The sequence below is a fragment of the Tachysurus fulvidraco genome, chromosome 1 (assembly GCF_022655615.1).
Source record: "Tachysurus fulvidraco isolate hzauxx_2018 chromosome 1, HZAU_PFXX_2.0, whole genome shotgun sequence".
Taxonomy (NCBI): domain Eukaryota; kingdom Metazoa; phylum Chordata; class Actinopteri; order Siluriformes; family Bagridae; genus Tachysurus; species Tachysurus fulvidraco.
This window is the reverse complement of record NC_062518.1, coordinates 38,821,138-38,838,292: the sequence shown is the minus strand read 5'-3', so window position 1 is coordinate 38,838,292 and position 17,155 is coordinate 38,821,138. Positions and strand designations below refer to the sequence as shown.

At 40.7% G+C, this 17,155-nt stretch overlaps 2 protein-coding genes across 2 annotated transcripts; one reads left to right on the top strand and one right to left on the bottom strand.

Annotated features, from left to right (window-relative positions):
• Window positions 1–1,589: 1,589 nt before the first annotated feature.
• nedd8 (NEDD8 ubiquitin like modifier) lies at window positions 1,590–5,110 on the bottom strand. Its single transcript, XM_027178267.2, has 4 exons — window positions 4,784–5,110; window positions 4,430–4,477; window positions 3,688–3,770; window positions 1,590–2,016 (listed from the first exon to the last, which is right to left on the bottom strand). The coding sequence occupies exons 1-4, from the start codon at window positions 4,799–4,801 to the stop codon at window positions 1,896–1,898; spliced, it is 270 nt and encodes an 89-aa protein (XP_027034068.1). The 5' UTR covers window positions 4,802–5,110; the 3' UTR covers window positions 1,590–1,895.
• A 1,785-nt stretch (window positions 5,111–6,895) lies between these two features.
• Window positions 6,896–15,308, top strand: gmpr2 (guanosine monophosphate reductase 2). Its single transcript, XM_027178434.2, has 10 exons — window positions 6,896–7,079; window positions 7,815–8,027; window positions 8,230–8,349; window positions 8,519–8,602; window positions 8,883–9,056; window positions 9,168–9,249; window positions 9,422–9,528; window positions 9,625–9,667; window positions 13,366–13,525; window positions 14,505–15,308. The coding sequence occupies exons 2-10, from the start codon at window positions 7,941–7,943 to the stop codon at window positions 14,692–14,694; spliced, it is 1,047 nt and encodes a 348-aa protein (XP_027034235.1). The 5' UTR covers window positions 6,896–7,079; window positions 7,815–7,940; the 3' UTR covers window positions 14,695–15,308.
• The last annotated feature ends 1,847 nt before the right edge of the window (window positions 15,309–17,155 follow it).

The following is a 17,155-nucleotide window of genomic DNA, read 5'->3' as shown; positions in this document are numbered from 1 at the left end:
AAAAAAAATCATCCAAGACACATTACTTCCAGATGAAGTTTCTACTGGTCTTGTTTTTTTATGGATTGTGTGTTTCAGCTGTGTATTGAAGACTAATTATACTGTATACACAAATACATGGAGTGGTTTGTTTCATGAGGCATGACTAAGAGGGCAGTGGTGGCTCAGTGGTTAAGGTGTCTGTACTGAATGAATGGTTGTGAGTTTGAATCTTAGGGACATGTTGCCGCTCCTGACCCCTTGAGCAAGTTCCTTAAGCCTCAATTGCTCAGCAGTATAAATGAGATAAACGTAAGCCACTCTGGACCTGTGTCTGCCAAATGAAATGAACTAAAAGATGTGTTTGTTGTAAAATTGCACCACCTACAGGGATAAGTGGGCGATGCCAATATATGGGAACTCATACCTGCAGTCATCCTTTCATTCATGCATCAGTGCCTGTGTTTATCCTGGTCAGGGTTGTGGTAGATCTTAAGCCAGGGCTGAACATTGACCCAGGGATCAAAGCACCGCAAAGCTACTACTGGGCCCTTGGGCAAGATCCTTATTCCTTAAGTGCTCAGATGTATACATAAATAATGCTGCCTGCTAATCGCTGTAAATGTAAATGTTCACACACTCACAGACCAGTAACCAGTCCGCAGGCCAAAGTGTTTTTGGTTTGGGGAACCAGAAGGAAACCCACTGCACACAAACATGTGTAACTTTGTACAGAAAGTAACCTGAGCTCAGGACTGAACCTGGAGCTGTTTTCCAACTTAACATTACTAGGAACTCTATAACAATACTGTGTAGGGCCTCATTTTGCTCTCAACAGCTGCAATTCTTAGTGGTACATATTCAGATCAGACAAAATGTTAGAACCATTGCTTTGAGATTTTTGAAGCTTTACTGGATTCAGAGACCTTGACTGAGAACATAACTGGAGAACCCTTAACTCATTGTCATGTTCCTGAAAGCAGATTTTTCTGGTTGTAGCCTTTTAAATATGGTAAATATCGGTGGCTCAAGTGGGTTGTTGATCAGAAGATCGGTATTCAAGCTCTAGTACTGCAAAGCTGCCACTGATGGGCACCTGAGCAAAGCCCTTAACCCTCCCTGCTCTAGGGGCAGTTAATACATGCAAAGAAAAGAATTCTTCTGTGCTGTAATGTATGTGGTGATAAAGGGTCAAACTTTATAAAGATCCATAAATTGTGGCCATGAACTAATGCATATATTTAGCAGCAAAACTCAAATAGACTGTAGAGTTCAAATGATGAAGAAATGGTATTAACAGACCAAACATGTGCTAAGAAAATATTCCACCTCCACCAACCTGGACTGTTAACACAAAGCAAATGGAATGTATAAATTTGCAAGCTATGTTTTTTTTCCCACTAGCTCAGAGACCATCCCAAATAAAGTCATTTTCAGCTGCATTTCCACAAAATAAGGAAATGTAAATGAATTAAACGTATGCAACAGACTCTAAATACTGACATACAGGTCATTTAAAGTGGATCTTTCATGAAAAAAATAGTAACCTAGTAACTTTTCTGTAGATCCTCTGTAATAACGACAGACACAAAAACTCAAGAGGAGAAAAATGTCAATACTGTGTTTTATTAACTGCTAATCCGATTGCATCAGTTTCACTTTAATAACGATATTTTCGGCATCGATCTCTAAACTTAACAAACCAAGCGTGACAGTTCTCTAAGAAGGATAAATTATGGGAAAAGGGATGAGGACAGGAAGATGCTGTAGTTTGCTACGTAACATAGAGACTTTTTTACACAACAGCCAGCGGAGTTGCCACTGTGGAGTTTTGGGTGAGTTGATGGGTTTAGGGAAGCGTGGCATGTGTGTTGAGGCTGCCAGGTCACATGTTCTGCTGAAGACAGGGCAGGAGTTTATAAAGCCTGCAGAAGGTTGTTGGGGTGTTGGTGCATTCGCCCTCCTCTTAATGCAAGGACCAGATGCAATACAGATCCACCTTGGATTTTATAATCTGCTGCTGTTTTCTCATCGTTCCTGAAAACATGCAGAGGAACATTTAGAACTGGAATAACGTGAAATAAAGAGAACGTATTTGTGTCTGAAAAAGTGAGTGTGTAATCTTAATGAGTGCTGCTTGTTCTGATGATCAGAGGACTACAAAGACATGACAATTATTTTATCTAAAATATGAGCTATTAACTTATTTAATTATACACATTGTAGCAGCTATATGTGCTGTTAAAATGATGGACTTTCAGATTTCCATGTTGCAAGGTGAAGCTGATCATCAAGACTCCATCACTGGACAGCACAGACAATTTCCATGTTGTAATGTTCTGTGTAATACAAGGTGTCCCAAAAGTCTCCAAATACAAAGGTGATGACACTTTTAGCAAATCATCTTCCAACAGTTTTGATACTTTTGATTGTATTTTAGGCTTTAAGAATGCTTTTGACGGAACAAGAACATAATGACATCATCCTCATGGCGGTAGGGACACGGTCTGGTTGTGCTGGACTTTAACAGGAAACATAGCAAACACCTCACATGCCATGTTTTGCTAAACTGGGAGCCAAAGTTGGAAGAAACGAATCTGTGAGTATTTCCGAACAAATGGCAATCATGTAGCGGTTGTTTTGTGAATAAAGTTATATATATATATTTTAAAGTGTTCTGCTATGTATGCAGGCTTCTGGGATGCCCCACAGAACTGCTGAAAAGTCTGAAACACTGGACACTTTTTACTAAGCTGTAGAGCCATCACAAGATGCTGAGGATTCAACATTTCAAAGCTGTTAGCACAGTGTTAGTACAGCACCAGTGCTGTATGGGAAAGTGAATTGGGTCTCTAATGTATAAAGATTTATTTTATGCTTTACAGTGTGGACTTTAAAATGTGGTGATCTGCTGTGCTGTAATGACTGAAAAGGTTGAGACATTACTGAAACTCGTGAAACCGTAAAGTAGATAAATGGCTGGAATAAAATAAAAATAAAAAAATCTATAATAATTTCAAAAAGTCTATAATAAACTTATTGACTTTAGTTGCAGTGACTCTCTTCAAAAAATTTAACCAGGTCCATTTCTCAGAATTCAGGATGACGCTGCATTATCTCTACTAACATGCCTAGAACTTTCAACTCTGATGGTTATCACTAGAAAAAAAAACATGGCATTGCTAACTAGAACTAAATGACCATTCATATGTATCTAAAAATAACTGCACAGTGCTGTGTTAGTGAATTTATTTATGGATTTGTATGGCGCTCTTCTCTTCTGAGCAGCCATGCTCTTTTCCTGCTAATAACCACATCATAGTGACAAGAATTTTATAGATTTCTTCCCAGCTTAAGATCAACAATTTCAAGATTTAATTCTGTGTTTTCTTGTTTTGCAATGTATAAAAGAACGCACAAATGCATCACTGAAACCTTAAACCTGTTCGAACAATAGAAATGCCTAATTGCAGCAGCCCTTACTCACGGATACGGTAAAATAATATGGAAAATAGAAAACGGGCATGAATAGAAATTTGAGGTATATGAATAATCTCATCATTACAGGTCAGAAAATGTTAACAGTCTGGTTTAAAAACCCACCAAAACAATTATACTACATAACATGTTCAGATAGGATCAACTTCATCATTAGATTTTAAGCATTATTCTCTTTTAAAGCCTGTGTGTGTCCTTGACTTCTCTTACATCTGTTTTCCACTGTAGATGAGTCGCTGTTGCTGGGGTGGAATTCCCTCCTTTTCCTCCACTCTTTCTTTTATTCTCTCCACCTACACACACACAAATACATTATATCATTATATAACAATATGACATTATATTTAAATTATAATATGCAAATATTGGCAAATATAAGACAGCAAGGAAATAATAATAATAATAATAATAAATAATAATAATAAATAATAATAATAATTTATAATATGTAAATGTAAGAAAATAAGACAGCAAGGAAATAATAACAACAACAAAACAACAACATTTTTTAAAATACATTTAAATTATAATATGTAAATCTAGGCAAATATAAGACAGCAAGAAAAAAATAACAACAACAATAAATAATAATATATTATAATATGTAAATGTAAGAAAATAAGACAGCAGGGAAATAATAACAACAATAATAACAATAATAACAATAATATATTTTTAATATATTTAAATTATAATATGTAAATCTAGGCAAATATAAGACAGCAAGGAACTAATAATAATAATAATAATAATAATAATAATACCAGCAATAATAATAAATTATAATATGTAAATGTAGGAAAATAAGACAGCAAGGAAATAACAACAACAATAATAACTTTTCTAAATGTATTTAAATTATAATATGTAAAACTAGGCAAATAAAAGACAGCAAGCAATTAATAATGATAATAATACAAGTGTGATTTAAACTGACAGAGAGGAAACACACCTTGTCTGTTGGCTCGATGTCTATTTCTATTTCTTTCCCAGTCAGAGTCTAGAGGAGTTACAAACAGCACACAGCAGATGATTAGCTAACAATTTAACATAAAGCTTAGCTCCAGTTCCCTAGTGATTAAACACAACTAGATGACTAAATGACACACACACATCACTGCTTTAGTTATAAAGCACAGAATATGTAGAAATTTATTGCACTTGTGTTAAAAAGCGGCCGTTTAATGAGTGTAAGAAGTTTAAATGTACACAAGTAACGTTACATCCTGCTAAAGTGCTCGGCTAAAGATGCTAGTTAACCGGCAGCGTGATTCAAACGGCGACATATTACCGACTTCCTTCTTACCTTCACTTTAATCAGCATTGTGGCGTTTGTGTTGCTTTAACACACGCGAATAAATGCAAGAATTACAACCAATAAAGTAGGAAAAAGACAGAATATTTCTTTATCAACAATTTCCGGGATGGATCTTTTGCGTACAATTGAAGTTCCTGTGTAACTCTCAAATAATTCCTACCAGACACAAGTCTGAATGAGTTCCGACAGAAACAACGGGGCAAAATTTATTTTCTTTTTCAGTTATAAAGAAGAACAGATGCGGAAATATAATAAATAAGTACTACTTTTCATAGATAATACACAAATCATGCAAACGGTCTGCGTTTAAAAAAGCGACAAAAAAAAAGAGCAAAAAGCGTGTCTGCATGGGTTGCCAGGTCATGGTGGAAAATCAATAAATAAAATCCCACCCTGTAAAACCATTTTTGGAACTTTATAAAATAATAAAGAACTAATAAGAAAACTAAGAACTAAGAAAACATTTTAGAAATTACTTTGTCAGTGTTACAAAATATGAACCTAAGGGCTATAACTACAAACATATATTCCACATTATTCATTTCCTAACTTAAACAGAATCAGGATCAGTATCAGGTTTACTGGCCATGTGTTGACACACACAAGGAATTTGGTTCCAGCTGTTTGTGACTTTCAAAAGTACAGACATAAATAACATTATACTATATAAGAAAATATAATACAGACTATACAAGAAAATGCAGATGTGATACAATATAGATATTGTATTAGGTATTAAATATGAATACAGAATATATGACTGATCAGTTATGTACATAAAGTGTGAGAAGTGCATGATAGTGCAAATAACAATATTGTTCAATATTATGCTTTTGTACAATATGCAGCAGCAGTAGTGTGTGTAACATATACAGATGATGTAGTGACTGACAATTCGTAGTATCTTCTGCAAATTTCAGGAATTTAACAATTTGGTCACTTGAAGTGCAGTCATTAGTGTAGAGGGAGAATAGCATTAGGGAGAGGACACATCCCTGAGGAGCGCCAGATTGGCCGAATACTGGAGGTGACACCTCCCAGTCTCACCTGTTGTTTCCTGCCTGTCAGGAAGCTAGTGATCCACTGACAGATGGCAGGGGGTACAGTGAGCCTTATGAGTGGAAAATTTCCTGAATTATAGTATTAAAATCCCAACTGAAGTCGACAAACAGAATCTGAGCATATGTCCCTGGGCAGTCCAGGTGTTGCAGAATGTAGTGCAGTCGGTCCACTGATCTGTTTTGTCGGTATGCAAACTGTAGGGGATCCAGCATTTGTTCTGTTACAGTCTTTAGGTGGGCCAGTGCCAGCTGCTCAAAGGTCTTCATGACGACAGATGTCAGAGCGACAGGCCTGTCGTCATTCAGTCCAGTGATGGAGGGTTTCTTGGGGACCGGGATGATTGTGGAGAGTTTAAAACAGGAGGGGACTTCACACAGCTCCAGTGATCTGCTGAAGATATGGATGAAGATAGGAGCCAGTTGGTCAGCACATGCTTTGAGACAGAAAGGGGGAGACACCTTCTGGGCCAGGATTCAATACAGTTCGAGAGAAATTGAATTTATTTTGCATGGATTCTAAATATATTTTTATATGTACAGCTCCAATTGGACTCTGCTCTAATAAAGAGGAGATGTGAACTCCATGTGGTCTTTGAGGACAACAACCTCCTCATCAATACAACATTTATCAGACTGTATATTTATAATCACACCCTCCAGTGTCACTCATATGAGGATGAGGTTCCCCTTTGTGTCTGGTTCCCCTCAAGGTTTCTTCCTTTACCATCTACGGGAGTTTTTCCTCACCACAGTCACCTGAGTCACCTCAGACTTGCTCATTGATGATGCATATAAACACATTTAAACATATCTAATATTAATCTTGAATTTTGTATCATATTAATTATGTTATTCTTCATAATAACCTTTTGATAAATGTTTATGTTTATAAGCTGCTTTGAAACAATGTCAACAAACAAACAAACAAACAAAATCTTTAATCAGAGAATAAAGTAGAGATTTGAAAAGCGCCAACCTGGCAACCCCCAGACAACCTCTGCAGTTTGTCGTGTCCTAGCTTTTGTAGTCCACATAGACAAAGCTTCCGTTGAGTTAGCATTGACATTTTAACTTATAAAACTACACTACACACATCAGTGTACAGGTCCGAGGCAGAAACACCGCCTTTTTCCACTATGTCGCTTCCTGACTAAATCAACCGCTATTTTTCTCTTCGTAACAACCTCCAGTGACACTGACAACCTCCAGTTACACAGCACAAGGTACATTATTATAACTCCTGTTTACACTGTTTACATGTGTACATGTTACATATATGCGTGAGTTTATTGTGTAGAACTGACTGTGTGATGACTGTATGTCATTTCTGTAGATATTATGAGCTTTATGTGTTTAAACAGTGAGCAATGCTAAAGCTAACTTACACCAGGAACGACACACTAATATTATCCTATAATAATAATAATAATAATAATAATAATAATAATAATATGATATGGTTGATCTTTGGTATATGAAACAACCTGTTTCATGATGTAGGGAGTTTTTAATTGAGGAACAGGATGATACTCCTGTTTTGTAGAGAAAATTTTATCTTCATACAGAATTTGTTATAAAGCTATAAGACCTTTATACTGTATACCATAAACTAGCTATGACATGATGATCCCATATTGATATATCAGTTTATAAACATACTCATGCACCTCTCTAACAAATGTTGGTGTGACTTGGCTGTACTTTTAAAGCTTGCTGATGTTTACAAGCTGCAAAGTGAAAATTAAAGTCTAGATTTCTGGTAATATGGTTCCACTGTTTTGTTAGCAAAACTTCAGGAAAGCTTAATTTCACGATACATATAGTGTATTTTGAGGGAACGTTCATGCATCCTGATATGAAATCCGTTCAAGTATTAATTTTTGAATGGAGAGTAAGATTTGTTCCCCTTGCAGTGTGACACGTGTGACACCATTTCCACTTCTCGTTCTTTCCCGCAGGATTGTGAGACGGCTTTCCTATCTGTCTAAACAAATAGAAGGTACAAAGAACGCACTGCTACGCAGCACAGAGATACAGTTTTTACACATACACAGATACACTAACAGTCCCAAGGTGAAGCAGTCATGCCTCGCATCGAGAACGACATCAAACTCGACTTCAAGGATGTGTTGCTCCGTCCCAAACGCAGCACGCTCAAGTCCCGTAGCGAGGTACACGGATGTCTGTTATTCTACTGTACAATTGTTCAAAATTTGAAATAACATATCGCCTTAGTAATTTAAATAATACATGCATTTAAAACTGCTGATTGTCAAAACAGTCATGGTATTTTACATTATGCATTATGCCTTTCTCTCTCTCACGTTCTTCTGTCTTCTGTCTTCTGTCTCATGTTCTACTCCTGTATGTAAGGTGGATCTGATTCGCAGCTTTAATTTCCGAAACTCAAAAGGCAGTTACAGAGGGATTCCCATCATCGCTGCGAACATGGACACGGTTGGAACCTTTGAGATGGCTGTGGCACTGCATTCGGTATGAATCTTAACACACTTCCTGTGTGAAACCTACAGTATATGACTTCAATGCTGTACAATAAGAGCATTGTTAGTACAGAAAGTAATTTATTTGTTCTGGGTTAAAGCGCATGTAATCTCACAAACTTCAATAAGTAGGTTTACTAATCCACTGTTTTTTCCTCCAGTTCTCACTTTTCACTGCCGTCCACAAACATTACTCTACAGATGACTGGAAGGAGTTTGCGGCAAAGCATCCAGAATGCCTAGAGGTAAAAAAAACACCTTGGAATAAATAAAATGAGAAGCCTTTATTTACTTACTTGTATATTTATATACTAGAAGTTATTTTATATGTTAAGATGTAAACATGCACAGAGATTCCTGTGGGTATAAAAGGAATACACTTTGAGATGTGATTAACTTGCAGGATGATAACAGGCTTCACATCACACAACCTCGTCATGTTTTAATTCCTTACTAATGAATACACTTAGTAGTGATTCTGCTCCGAAGGTCACATTCCCTCTGTGTCTCTCTGTCTGTCTTCAGAGTGTGGCTGTCAGTACGGGAACAGGCGAGAACGATTTCGAGAGGCTCGCTGCTATCTTGGCAGCTGTGCCTCAGATCCAGTACGTTTGTGTCGACGTAGCGAATGGTTATTCAGAACACTTTGTGCATTTTGTCAAGGACGTGAGGCAGAAGTTCCCTTCACACACCATCATGGTCAGTGATTCACCCTGTATAGCAAACACAGCACACTGTTTATACAGACTGATAGTGAGCTAGAGCAATGGAATTTGTTGTAAACATTGTTGTAAACTTCTGTCAATCAAGGCTGGTAATGTGGTCACGGGAGAGATGGTGGAGGAGCTGATTCTCGCTGGTGCCGACATCATTAAAGTGGGCATCGGTCCAGGTGATAACACTACTGTATATCGTGTCATTCAATTCTCATGATGCTAAAACAGGTGGTTTTGGGGTTAAACAGCTAGTAGATATCATCCACTGGTATCTGAGTGTTGTCAATCATTACATATGTGTCTTAATTATTTAGATTATATATCATATATGCTGGTTCTTCTGCGCAGGCTCAGTGTGTACAACCCGGAAGAAGACAGGAGTGGGCTACCCTCAGCTGAGTGCTGTAATCGAGTGTGCTGATGCTGCACATGGCCTGGGTGGACACATCATCTCTGTGAGATACACTTATCTAACTAGTCCAAGGCTTTTATTTAGGGGAGCAAATGTTCTTGCTAGATTTTAATCAGTTTCTTTATGCTTTCTCACCCAGGATGGAGGATGTACCTGTCCTGGTGATGTCTCTAAGGCTTTTGGTATGTTTCCGTACTCTGGTATCTGCCCCGTTCTGTGTATTGCACAGTGGTAGCTTTTTGCTTGTGGTTATTGAAAATAATCTGACGGTGCGACTGTTATAAATATTACTGTTATTGGGATAGATTTTTGTATTCTACATTCTGCATCCTAAATCTTCAGAAAAACCTGAGAACATTATATCTATACTGTAGAGTTGCCTAAAAGTTCACTACATCTGTATATAGTCACAGTATATAGTATGGATCATGTGACAGGAATTGTGATGATCTTTGTGTCAGTGGTGTATTATGGGCTACTGGGCTCGGCTCCATTTCCTCCAGTGAAACACTACATACTGACCTGCATCGTACTGACATTTCAGAACATGTGTGACTGTGGCAGCAACTAATATATTCAAATGGTCAGGCTGAAATGCACAGGCTTTGTATATCTAGCTAAGCTTTTCAGCCATAACACTAAGGCGTTCCCTGCATGATTGTGACATGGCTTTGAGTGTCCAATTTGCATAAAGAGTGACTGTTACAAATCAGCAGGTCTAGAAGGGTATATGTATAGGCTTTAGACTTTATAGTGTGTCGGAATAAGCTGTAAACTTCAACCTTCATCAAATAAAAGTTGTGAGTCTTTTGAACACTTACTATAGTAGCAGCAGATAATCCTTCTCCATGGCCTCCCATACCCCAGTTTTTGCCTCCGCAACCACCCGGGCTGAAGCTCGCTTGGCCCTCGATAGGACTCCTTCTTCAGCTTGACGGCATCCCTTACATCCGGTGTCCACCACCGGGTTCGGGGGTTGCCACCATGACAGGCACCAGAGACCTTACGGCCACAGCTCCGAGCAGCCGCGTCGACAATGGAAGTGGAGAACATGGTCTCAATGTCTCCAATCTCCCTCGGGATCCGGTTGAAGCTCCGCCGTAGGTGGGAGTTGAAGATCTCTCTGACAGGAGACTCTGCCAAACATTCCCAGCAGAGCCTCACAGAACGTTAGGGTCTGCCAAGTCTGTCCAACTTCCTCCTCTGCCATCGGATCCAATTTACCACCAGGTGGTGATCAGTTGACAGCTCCGCCTCTCTCTTTACCCGAGTGTCCAAGACATATGGCCTAGGTCAGATGAAACAACCACAAAGTCGATCATCGACCTCCGACCTAGGGTGTCCTGGTGCCACGTGCACTGATGGACACCTTTATGCTTGAACGTGGTGTTCGTTATGGACAAACTGTGACTAGCACAGAAGTCCAATAACAGAACACCACTCGGGGGGGGGGGGGGGGGGGGCGTTTCTCCCAATCACGCCCCTCCAAGTGTCACTGTCGCTGCCCACATGAGCGTTGAAGTCCCCCAGTAGAACGACGGAGTCCCCAGTCGGAGCACTTTCCAGCACCCCTGCCAGAGAAACCAAGAAGGTCGGGTACTCTACACTGCCATTTGGCCCATAAGCACAAATAACAGTGAGAGACCTATCCCCGACCCAAAGGCGCAGGGAAACGACCCTCTCGTTGACAGGGGTGAACTCCAATACATGGCAGCTGAGCTGGGGGGCTATGAGCAAGCCCACACCAGCCCGCCGCCTCTCACCGTGGGCAACTCCAGAGTAGTAAAGAGTCCAGCCTCTCTCGAGGAGTTGGGTTCCAGAGCCCAAGCTGTGCGTGGAGGCGAGCCCAACTATCTCTAGTCGGTATCTCTCAACCTTCCGCACCAGCTCAGGCTCCTTCCCCCCCAACATGGTGACATTCCATGTCCCTAGAGCCAGATTCCGTGTCTGGGGATTGGGTCGCTGCCACCCAATCCACAATGCACCGGCACCGGGGGTGGATGAGATCCGCCCTGAGTACCGCAGATCTCTGGATGTTTTGGGGTTGTCTTGCTTGACACGCCTCTGCAACATCACTTGGTGGTTGGGGACAGTGCCTCTGGAATGGCAGACTAGGGTGGTGGTCCCTCTGTTTAAGAAGGGGGATCCAACTACAGGGGGATCACACTCTTCAGCCTCACCGGAAAAGTCTATGCCAGGGTACTGGAGAGGAGAATTCGGCTGATAGTCGAACCTCGGATGCAGGAGGAACAATGTGGGTTTTGTCCCGGTCGTGGAACACTGGACCATCTCTATACCCTCGCCAGACTGCTGGAGGGTTCATGGGACTTTGCCAAACCAGTCCACATGTGCTTTTTGGATCTGGAGAAGGCATTCGACTGTGTCCCTCGTGGTGACCTATGGGGGGTGCTCTGGGAGTATGGGGTCCGGGGCCCTCTGTTAAGGGCTGTCTGGTCAGTATATGACCGGAGCAGGAGTTTGATTCGCATTGCCGGCAGTAAGTCGGACTTGTTCCTGGTGCATGTTGGACTCCGGCAGGGCTGCCCTTTGTCACCGGTCCTGTTAATTATTCTGACTTAATTGGACAGGATTTCTAGGTGCAATCGGGGGCCGGAGGGAGTTTGGTTTGGGGACCATGGGATTTCATCTCTGCTTTTTGCAGATGATGTTGTCCTGTTGGCTTCCTCAAATCAGGACCTCCAGCATACACTGGGACGGTTTGCAGCCGAGTGTGAAGCGGCGGGGATAAGAATCAGCACCTCCAAATCCGAGGCCATGGTTCTCAGCCGGAAAAGGGTGGCTTGTTCGCTTCAGGTTGGTGGAGAGCTCCTGCCTCAAGTGGAGGAGTTTAAGTATCTTGTGGTCTTGTTCATGAGTGAGGGAAGGATGGAGCGGGAGATCGACAGGCGGTTCGGTGTATCTTCTGCAGTGATGCGGTCGATAAACCGGTCTGTTGTGGTGAAGAAAGAGCTGAGCCGCAAGACGAAGCTCTCTATTTACCAGTCGATCTACGTTCCCACCCTCACCTATGGTCATGAGCTTTGGGTCATGACCGAAAGGACAAGATCCCGGATACAGGCGGCCGAAATGAGTTTCCTCCGCAGGGTGGCTGGGCGCTCCCTTAGAGATAGGGTGAGGAGCTCGGTCACTTGGGAGGAGCTCAGAGTAGAGCGGCTGCTCCTCCACATGGAGAGGAGTCAGCTGAGGTGACTCATTCATCTGTTCCAGATGCCTCCTTGACGCCTTCCTGGGGAGGTGTTCCGGGCATGTCCAACCGGGAGAAGGCCCCGGGGAAGACCTAGGACACGCTGGAGGGACTATGTCTCTCAGATGGCCTGGGAATGCCTCGGTATTCCCCCAGAAGAGCTGGAGGAGGTGTCTGGGGAGAGGGAAGTCTGGGCATCCCTGCTTAGACTGCTGCCCCTGTGACCCGGCCCCGGATAAGTGGTAGAAAATGGATGGATGGATGGATGGATGTATTTGGTGTAGATCAGTGCAGATCGTGTGTATGTGTGTGTTTGTGTTGTGCTTGAGTTCGGTTCAGTTATTGAGGAGTCTGATAAAACAGAGAACAAAACCTTGAAACAGGAGGCACACAACTAGGAGGACACCCAAAAAAAAACCAGACGCAGGACCACAGGGATAAATAGGGGACGTTAATTGGGGAGGACCAGTTGCACAGATCACAGACAGGGTTAAAGATCCTCAATCTCAATAAACGTAAACAAAGACACGTGACACAGGATATAAACAAAGCCTGTAAAAATGCCCCTTGGTGTTCAGGAAGGGAATAGTCCAAGCCATGACACAATGAAAGACCAGCATTTCTATTCTGCTCACGTGTCTAACATTCTGTGAAATATATTTGTGTGATGGACAGGCGCAGGGGCAGACTTTGTGATGCTGGGTGGAATGCTGGCAGGTCACTCAGAGAGTGGTGGTGAGACCATCGAGAAAAATGGCAAAAAGTACAAACTGTTCTACGGCATGAGCTCCGACACGGCCATGAAGAAGCACTCAGGAGGAGTAGCAGAGTACAGGTGAGAGAAAGACGCTCAGGTCTTGTGCTAGTAGTCAAGATGTTGACCTACTGATCAGAAGTTCATGGGGTCAAATCCCAACACTGCCGAGCTACCACAGCTGAGCAAGACCCTAACCCTTGACTTCTCAGCCGTATAAATGAGATAAATGTAAATCGCTCTGCCAAATGTCTGTTAAATCCTGTATATGTAAACTGTACATATAATAGATTGAAATATCTCCTGGAACTGATCCAAATCACCTCCCTTTACCATCCACGCTTTCTCTTTAGCCCTATTTGGACAGGACTAGATTTACAGGGGGTCGTTAGAGAAATTTCAGTTTCACAGACGTACTTTGTGATTTTAATCCTGTCCGAATCTGCTATGTCTGTCTTTTTCTCACACGACCTGTGTAAAAATTCCAGAGCAAATTGAAAAACCTACTGTTTTTCAGCAAAATCTGTGGTCCTCTGAGAAATCTAATTAAGTCTGAATGCGAATGTCTGTGATTGCCGAAAATGTTTTTTCCAAAACGGGTTTTCTTGTCTGTTTTGGTACGTGAACTACCGTATTAGCCCTAGTGCACCGGTATTCAAGTTTCAGTGTCAACTCCAGTGTCATGCCGCTTTCTTTTTCACATCCATTTTACTATTGATCGGTCATATGACCATACGCAATCCACGCATCCTGGAAACGTGGTCTTGTGCAACGCCCACATGTAAAACACAGACACTCCTACCTCCGTAATAAACACAGAGATGTTAGTCCCGTCCGAATCCATACATGAAATAACAGACGTCGGCTGAAATAAATTCTAACTCAAACGTCGTTTGGAGAACTAGTCCTGTCCGAATAGGGCTTTTGTCTATATTTTGCAGATCGCTGGTGGAAAATTTAGAGAGTCCATGTTTAGAAGGAGTCACTTTCTACTTAGATAATGCTGTCACACAAGCCAGTAATACCATGCACTAATATATTCCCTCACTCTCTCTCACAGGGCGTCTGAGGGGAAGACAGTGGAGGTGGCCTATAAAGGGCCAGTGGAGGTCACTGTAAAGGATGTGCTGGGTGGAGTTCGCTCCACCTGCACCTACGTAGGAGCTGCTAAGCTGAAGGAGCTGAGTCGCCGTACAACTTTCATTAGAGTGACTCAACAACTAAACACCGTGTTTGGGAGCAACGACTAAGACTGAATGCTGGTGTGGTCTGACAGATTTTACTGCATTAGTTAAACTAAAGAGCTAAACTATGTCAGATACACGTCAGGTTTTAGAATTTATACGTTTATTGTCTGACAATCCCTCACATCGTGCACACAGAATCACACAGGTACAAACCTTTACCCATAGTAGTGTTTTGGTTGTGACTATCAGGTCTAAGAGAAATTCACCTGCATAGCCTTCACATAAATAAGCTCTTCAGATTAACTTAAAAATCTCTTGAGAATGTCAACATTTTATCTTTACTAGTTGTGTTCCTTTAATTTCATTTACTGGGAAACATTTAAAATAGAAACGTATATATAGTGAAGCACCCAGTGACTTCTATAACTGCTGTTACTTCATTGACACTGTGTCTTAAAGCCAAATCCTGTTAAAAAGCCTTGTGATTTCTTCCATTTATTGTAGTAACAATTTTATTAATGTACTTCTACATAGGTCAGGTTTTAATTAATTATCTGTAGTGTTTTCTGGTTTTCTACAAAATGGACCAAATCTCTGACAGCACTTGTTACCATTCCACATTTATTTTAATTATACTTTTGTCCTCTATGCACTGATGAATAAAGGAGATGACAGTCCTCTTGGCACTGCAGTGATCTTGTTGCTAGTTTATTGTGTGTTGCTTTTTGTGTGTGTTTTATACTATCAGTACTGATCAATTCATCAAATATTTCATTTAAGGGCCTTGTTTAATGGCTTGTTTAAGGGATTTAGTAACATAACATGATGTGCAAATGTGCAATTCCAAGTATAATTTAAAGTGAGTGAGTGAATGAAGTGACATACGGCTAAGTACGGTGACCCATACTCAGAATTCGTTCTCTGCATTTGACCCATCCAAAGTGCACACACAGCAGTGAACACACACCCGGAGCAGTATGCAGCCATTTATGCTGCGGCGCCCGGGGAGCAGTTGGGGGGTTTGGTGCTTTGCTCAAGGGCACCTCAGTCGTGGCCGGCCCGAGACTCGAACCCACAACCTTAGGATAACGAGTCAGACTCTCTAACCATTAGGCCATGACTTGCCCCAATAATAAAGTTATAATATTTATTAAGTTTTTATTCATCGATAGAGACTTTTGTATGTTGCCCTGGATATGGGTATCTGTAAAAGTAAAGATAAATGCTATAGCAGAGCTTTCTCTTACATAGCCTACAGTCTTCCAATTAGTGTTTGGGACTGTAAGAAATTACAGAAATTGCACCCAAATTCCACTCCAAGGTACACATCTAAAAGAGCTCATTCCTAAAAAGGTTCAAGTATCATGAGGTAATACATTTAGGACTCTAAACGTATAAACTTTATTCCATTATAAATATGGGGACGGCAGCAGGACATTAAGGATCACCATGAGCAAAGGTTCTACGTGACTGCGGTTACCATTTAAAGTGACCACTTGGTTGATAACAATACCAAACTGTATATAAGGCTTGAGCAGGATTTGCTCAGGGTTCTTACTGACTCTGACGAACCCACGTATTTTGTCACTGCTATGCTGGAATAAACTTCTTGTTCTTTATGAAGATCTTCAACATCATCGTCTTATTTTTGCACTACGCATTTTTTATTTCTTACAGGAATCAAAGACCTGATTGCCAGCAGGGAAAAGGTGTGGTGCACAAATGAGAGCAAAAATATGATACAGACCTGTTATTTTGTTTTGTTTTTAACATATTTTAACATTTACTGAGAAAATAACACCAAATGAATTAAGTATTTTGAGTTTTTGAGACGAGATCAATTGATGAGATGCACCTAGTGTAAACTGAATAATGTTGTTTTCGATAATGATACTCTACTTCAGGGACTCTCCTGACTCTCTGCAACTTTATGGAGTACGTGTATGAGTAACATGCGTTTGTGTGTGTGTGTGTGTGTGTGTGTGTGTGTGTGTGTGTGTGTGTGTGTGTGTGTGTGTGTGTGTGTGTGTGTGTGTGTGTTTGCAGTTAAACCAGATCTTTCAGAAAGCAGGTTAACATTTTTAAAGTTTTTTTTTTCTGTTAGAAGCAATGGGACAGGATCGAGTGTCCTAGAATAAAAGTTCAGTCGATACCAATCAAATCAATAAATCAATCAATCAATTAGCAAAACAATGACTTTAAAATAAAGCATGCAGATCATGTACACATTGTAATTGTGCATTTATAATGACTTAAACATGGTTCAACGTTCAATTGTTTGGCCAGATCCAGTGATTACAGAGAGCAATTAAGTAAAAAATTCTATAGTAAAATTAATTGATTAGTGCAGGTCATTGTGATCTGATGTGATTGGTGTTCACATTTGAAATGTCCATATTATTAATATTATTTCAATAGTAAGATGAAGTAAAATACTAATATTTGGTTGTTAGAGACTCCCTTTGTGATAGGAAGCATTTACACTTTTTAAAAACGCTTTTAAGTTTTATTTGGCTTAATTCAG

Bases quoted from the DNA above. Each gene is read 5' to 3' on its own strand.
- nedd8 (XM_027178267.2), bottom strand. The intron at 3,771-4,429 runs GTGTGTTTCCTC...GTGTGTGTGTAG, and splicing joins ACATCGAGCCAACAGACAAG to GTGGAGAGAATAAAAGAAAG. The intron at 2,017-3,687 runs GTAAGAGAAGTC...GCATGTTTTCAG, and splicing joins ATCTACAGTGGAAAACAGAT to GAACGATGAGAAAACAGCAG.
- gmpr2 (XM_027178434.2), top strand. From the start codon at position 7,941: ATGCCTCGCATCGAGAACGACATCAAACTCGACTTCAAGGATGTGTTG. The intron at 9,057-9,167 runs GTCAGTGATTCA...CTGTCAATCAAG, and splicing joins TCCCTTCACACACCATCATG to GCTGGTAATGTGGTCACGGG. The intron at 9,529-9,624 runs GTGAGATACACT...TTTCTCACCCAG, and splicing joins TGGGTGGACACATCATCTCT to GATGGAGGATGTACCTGTCC.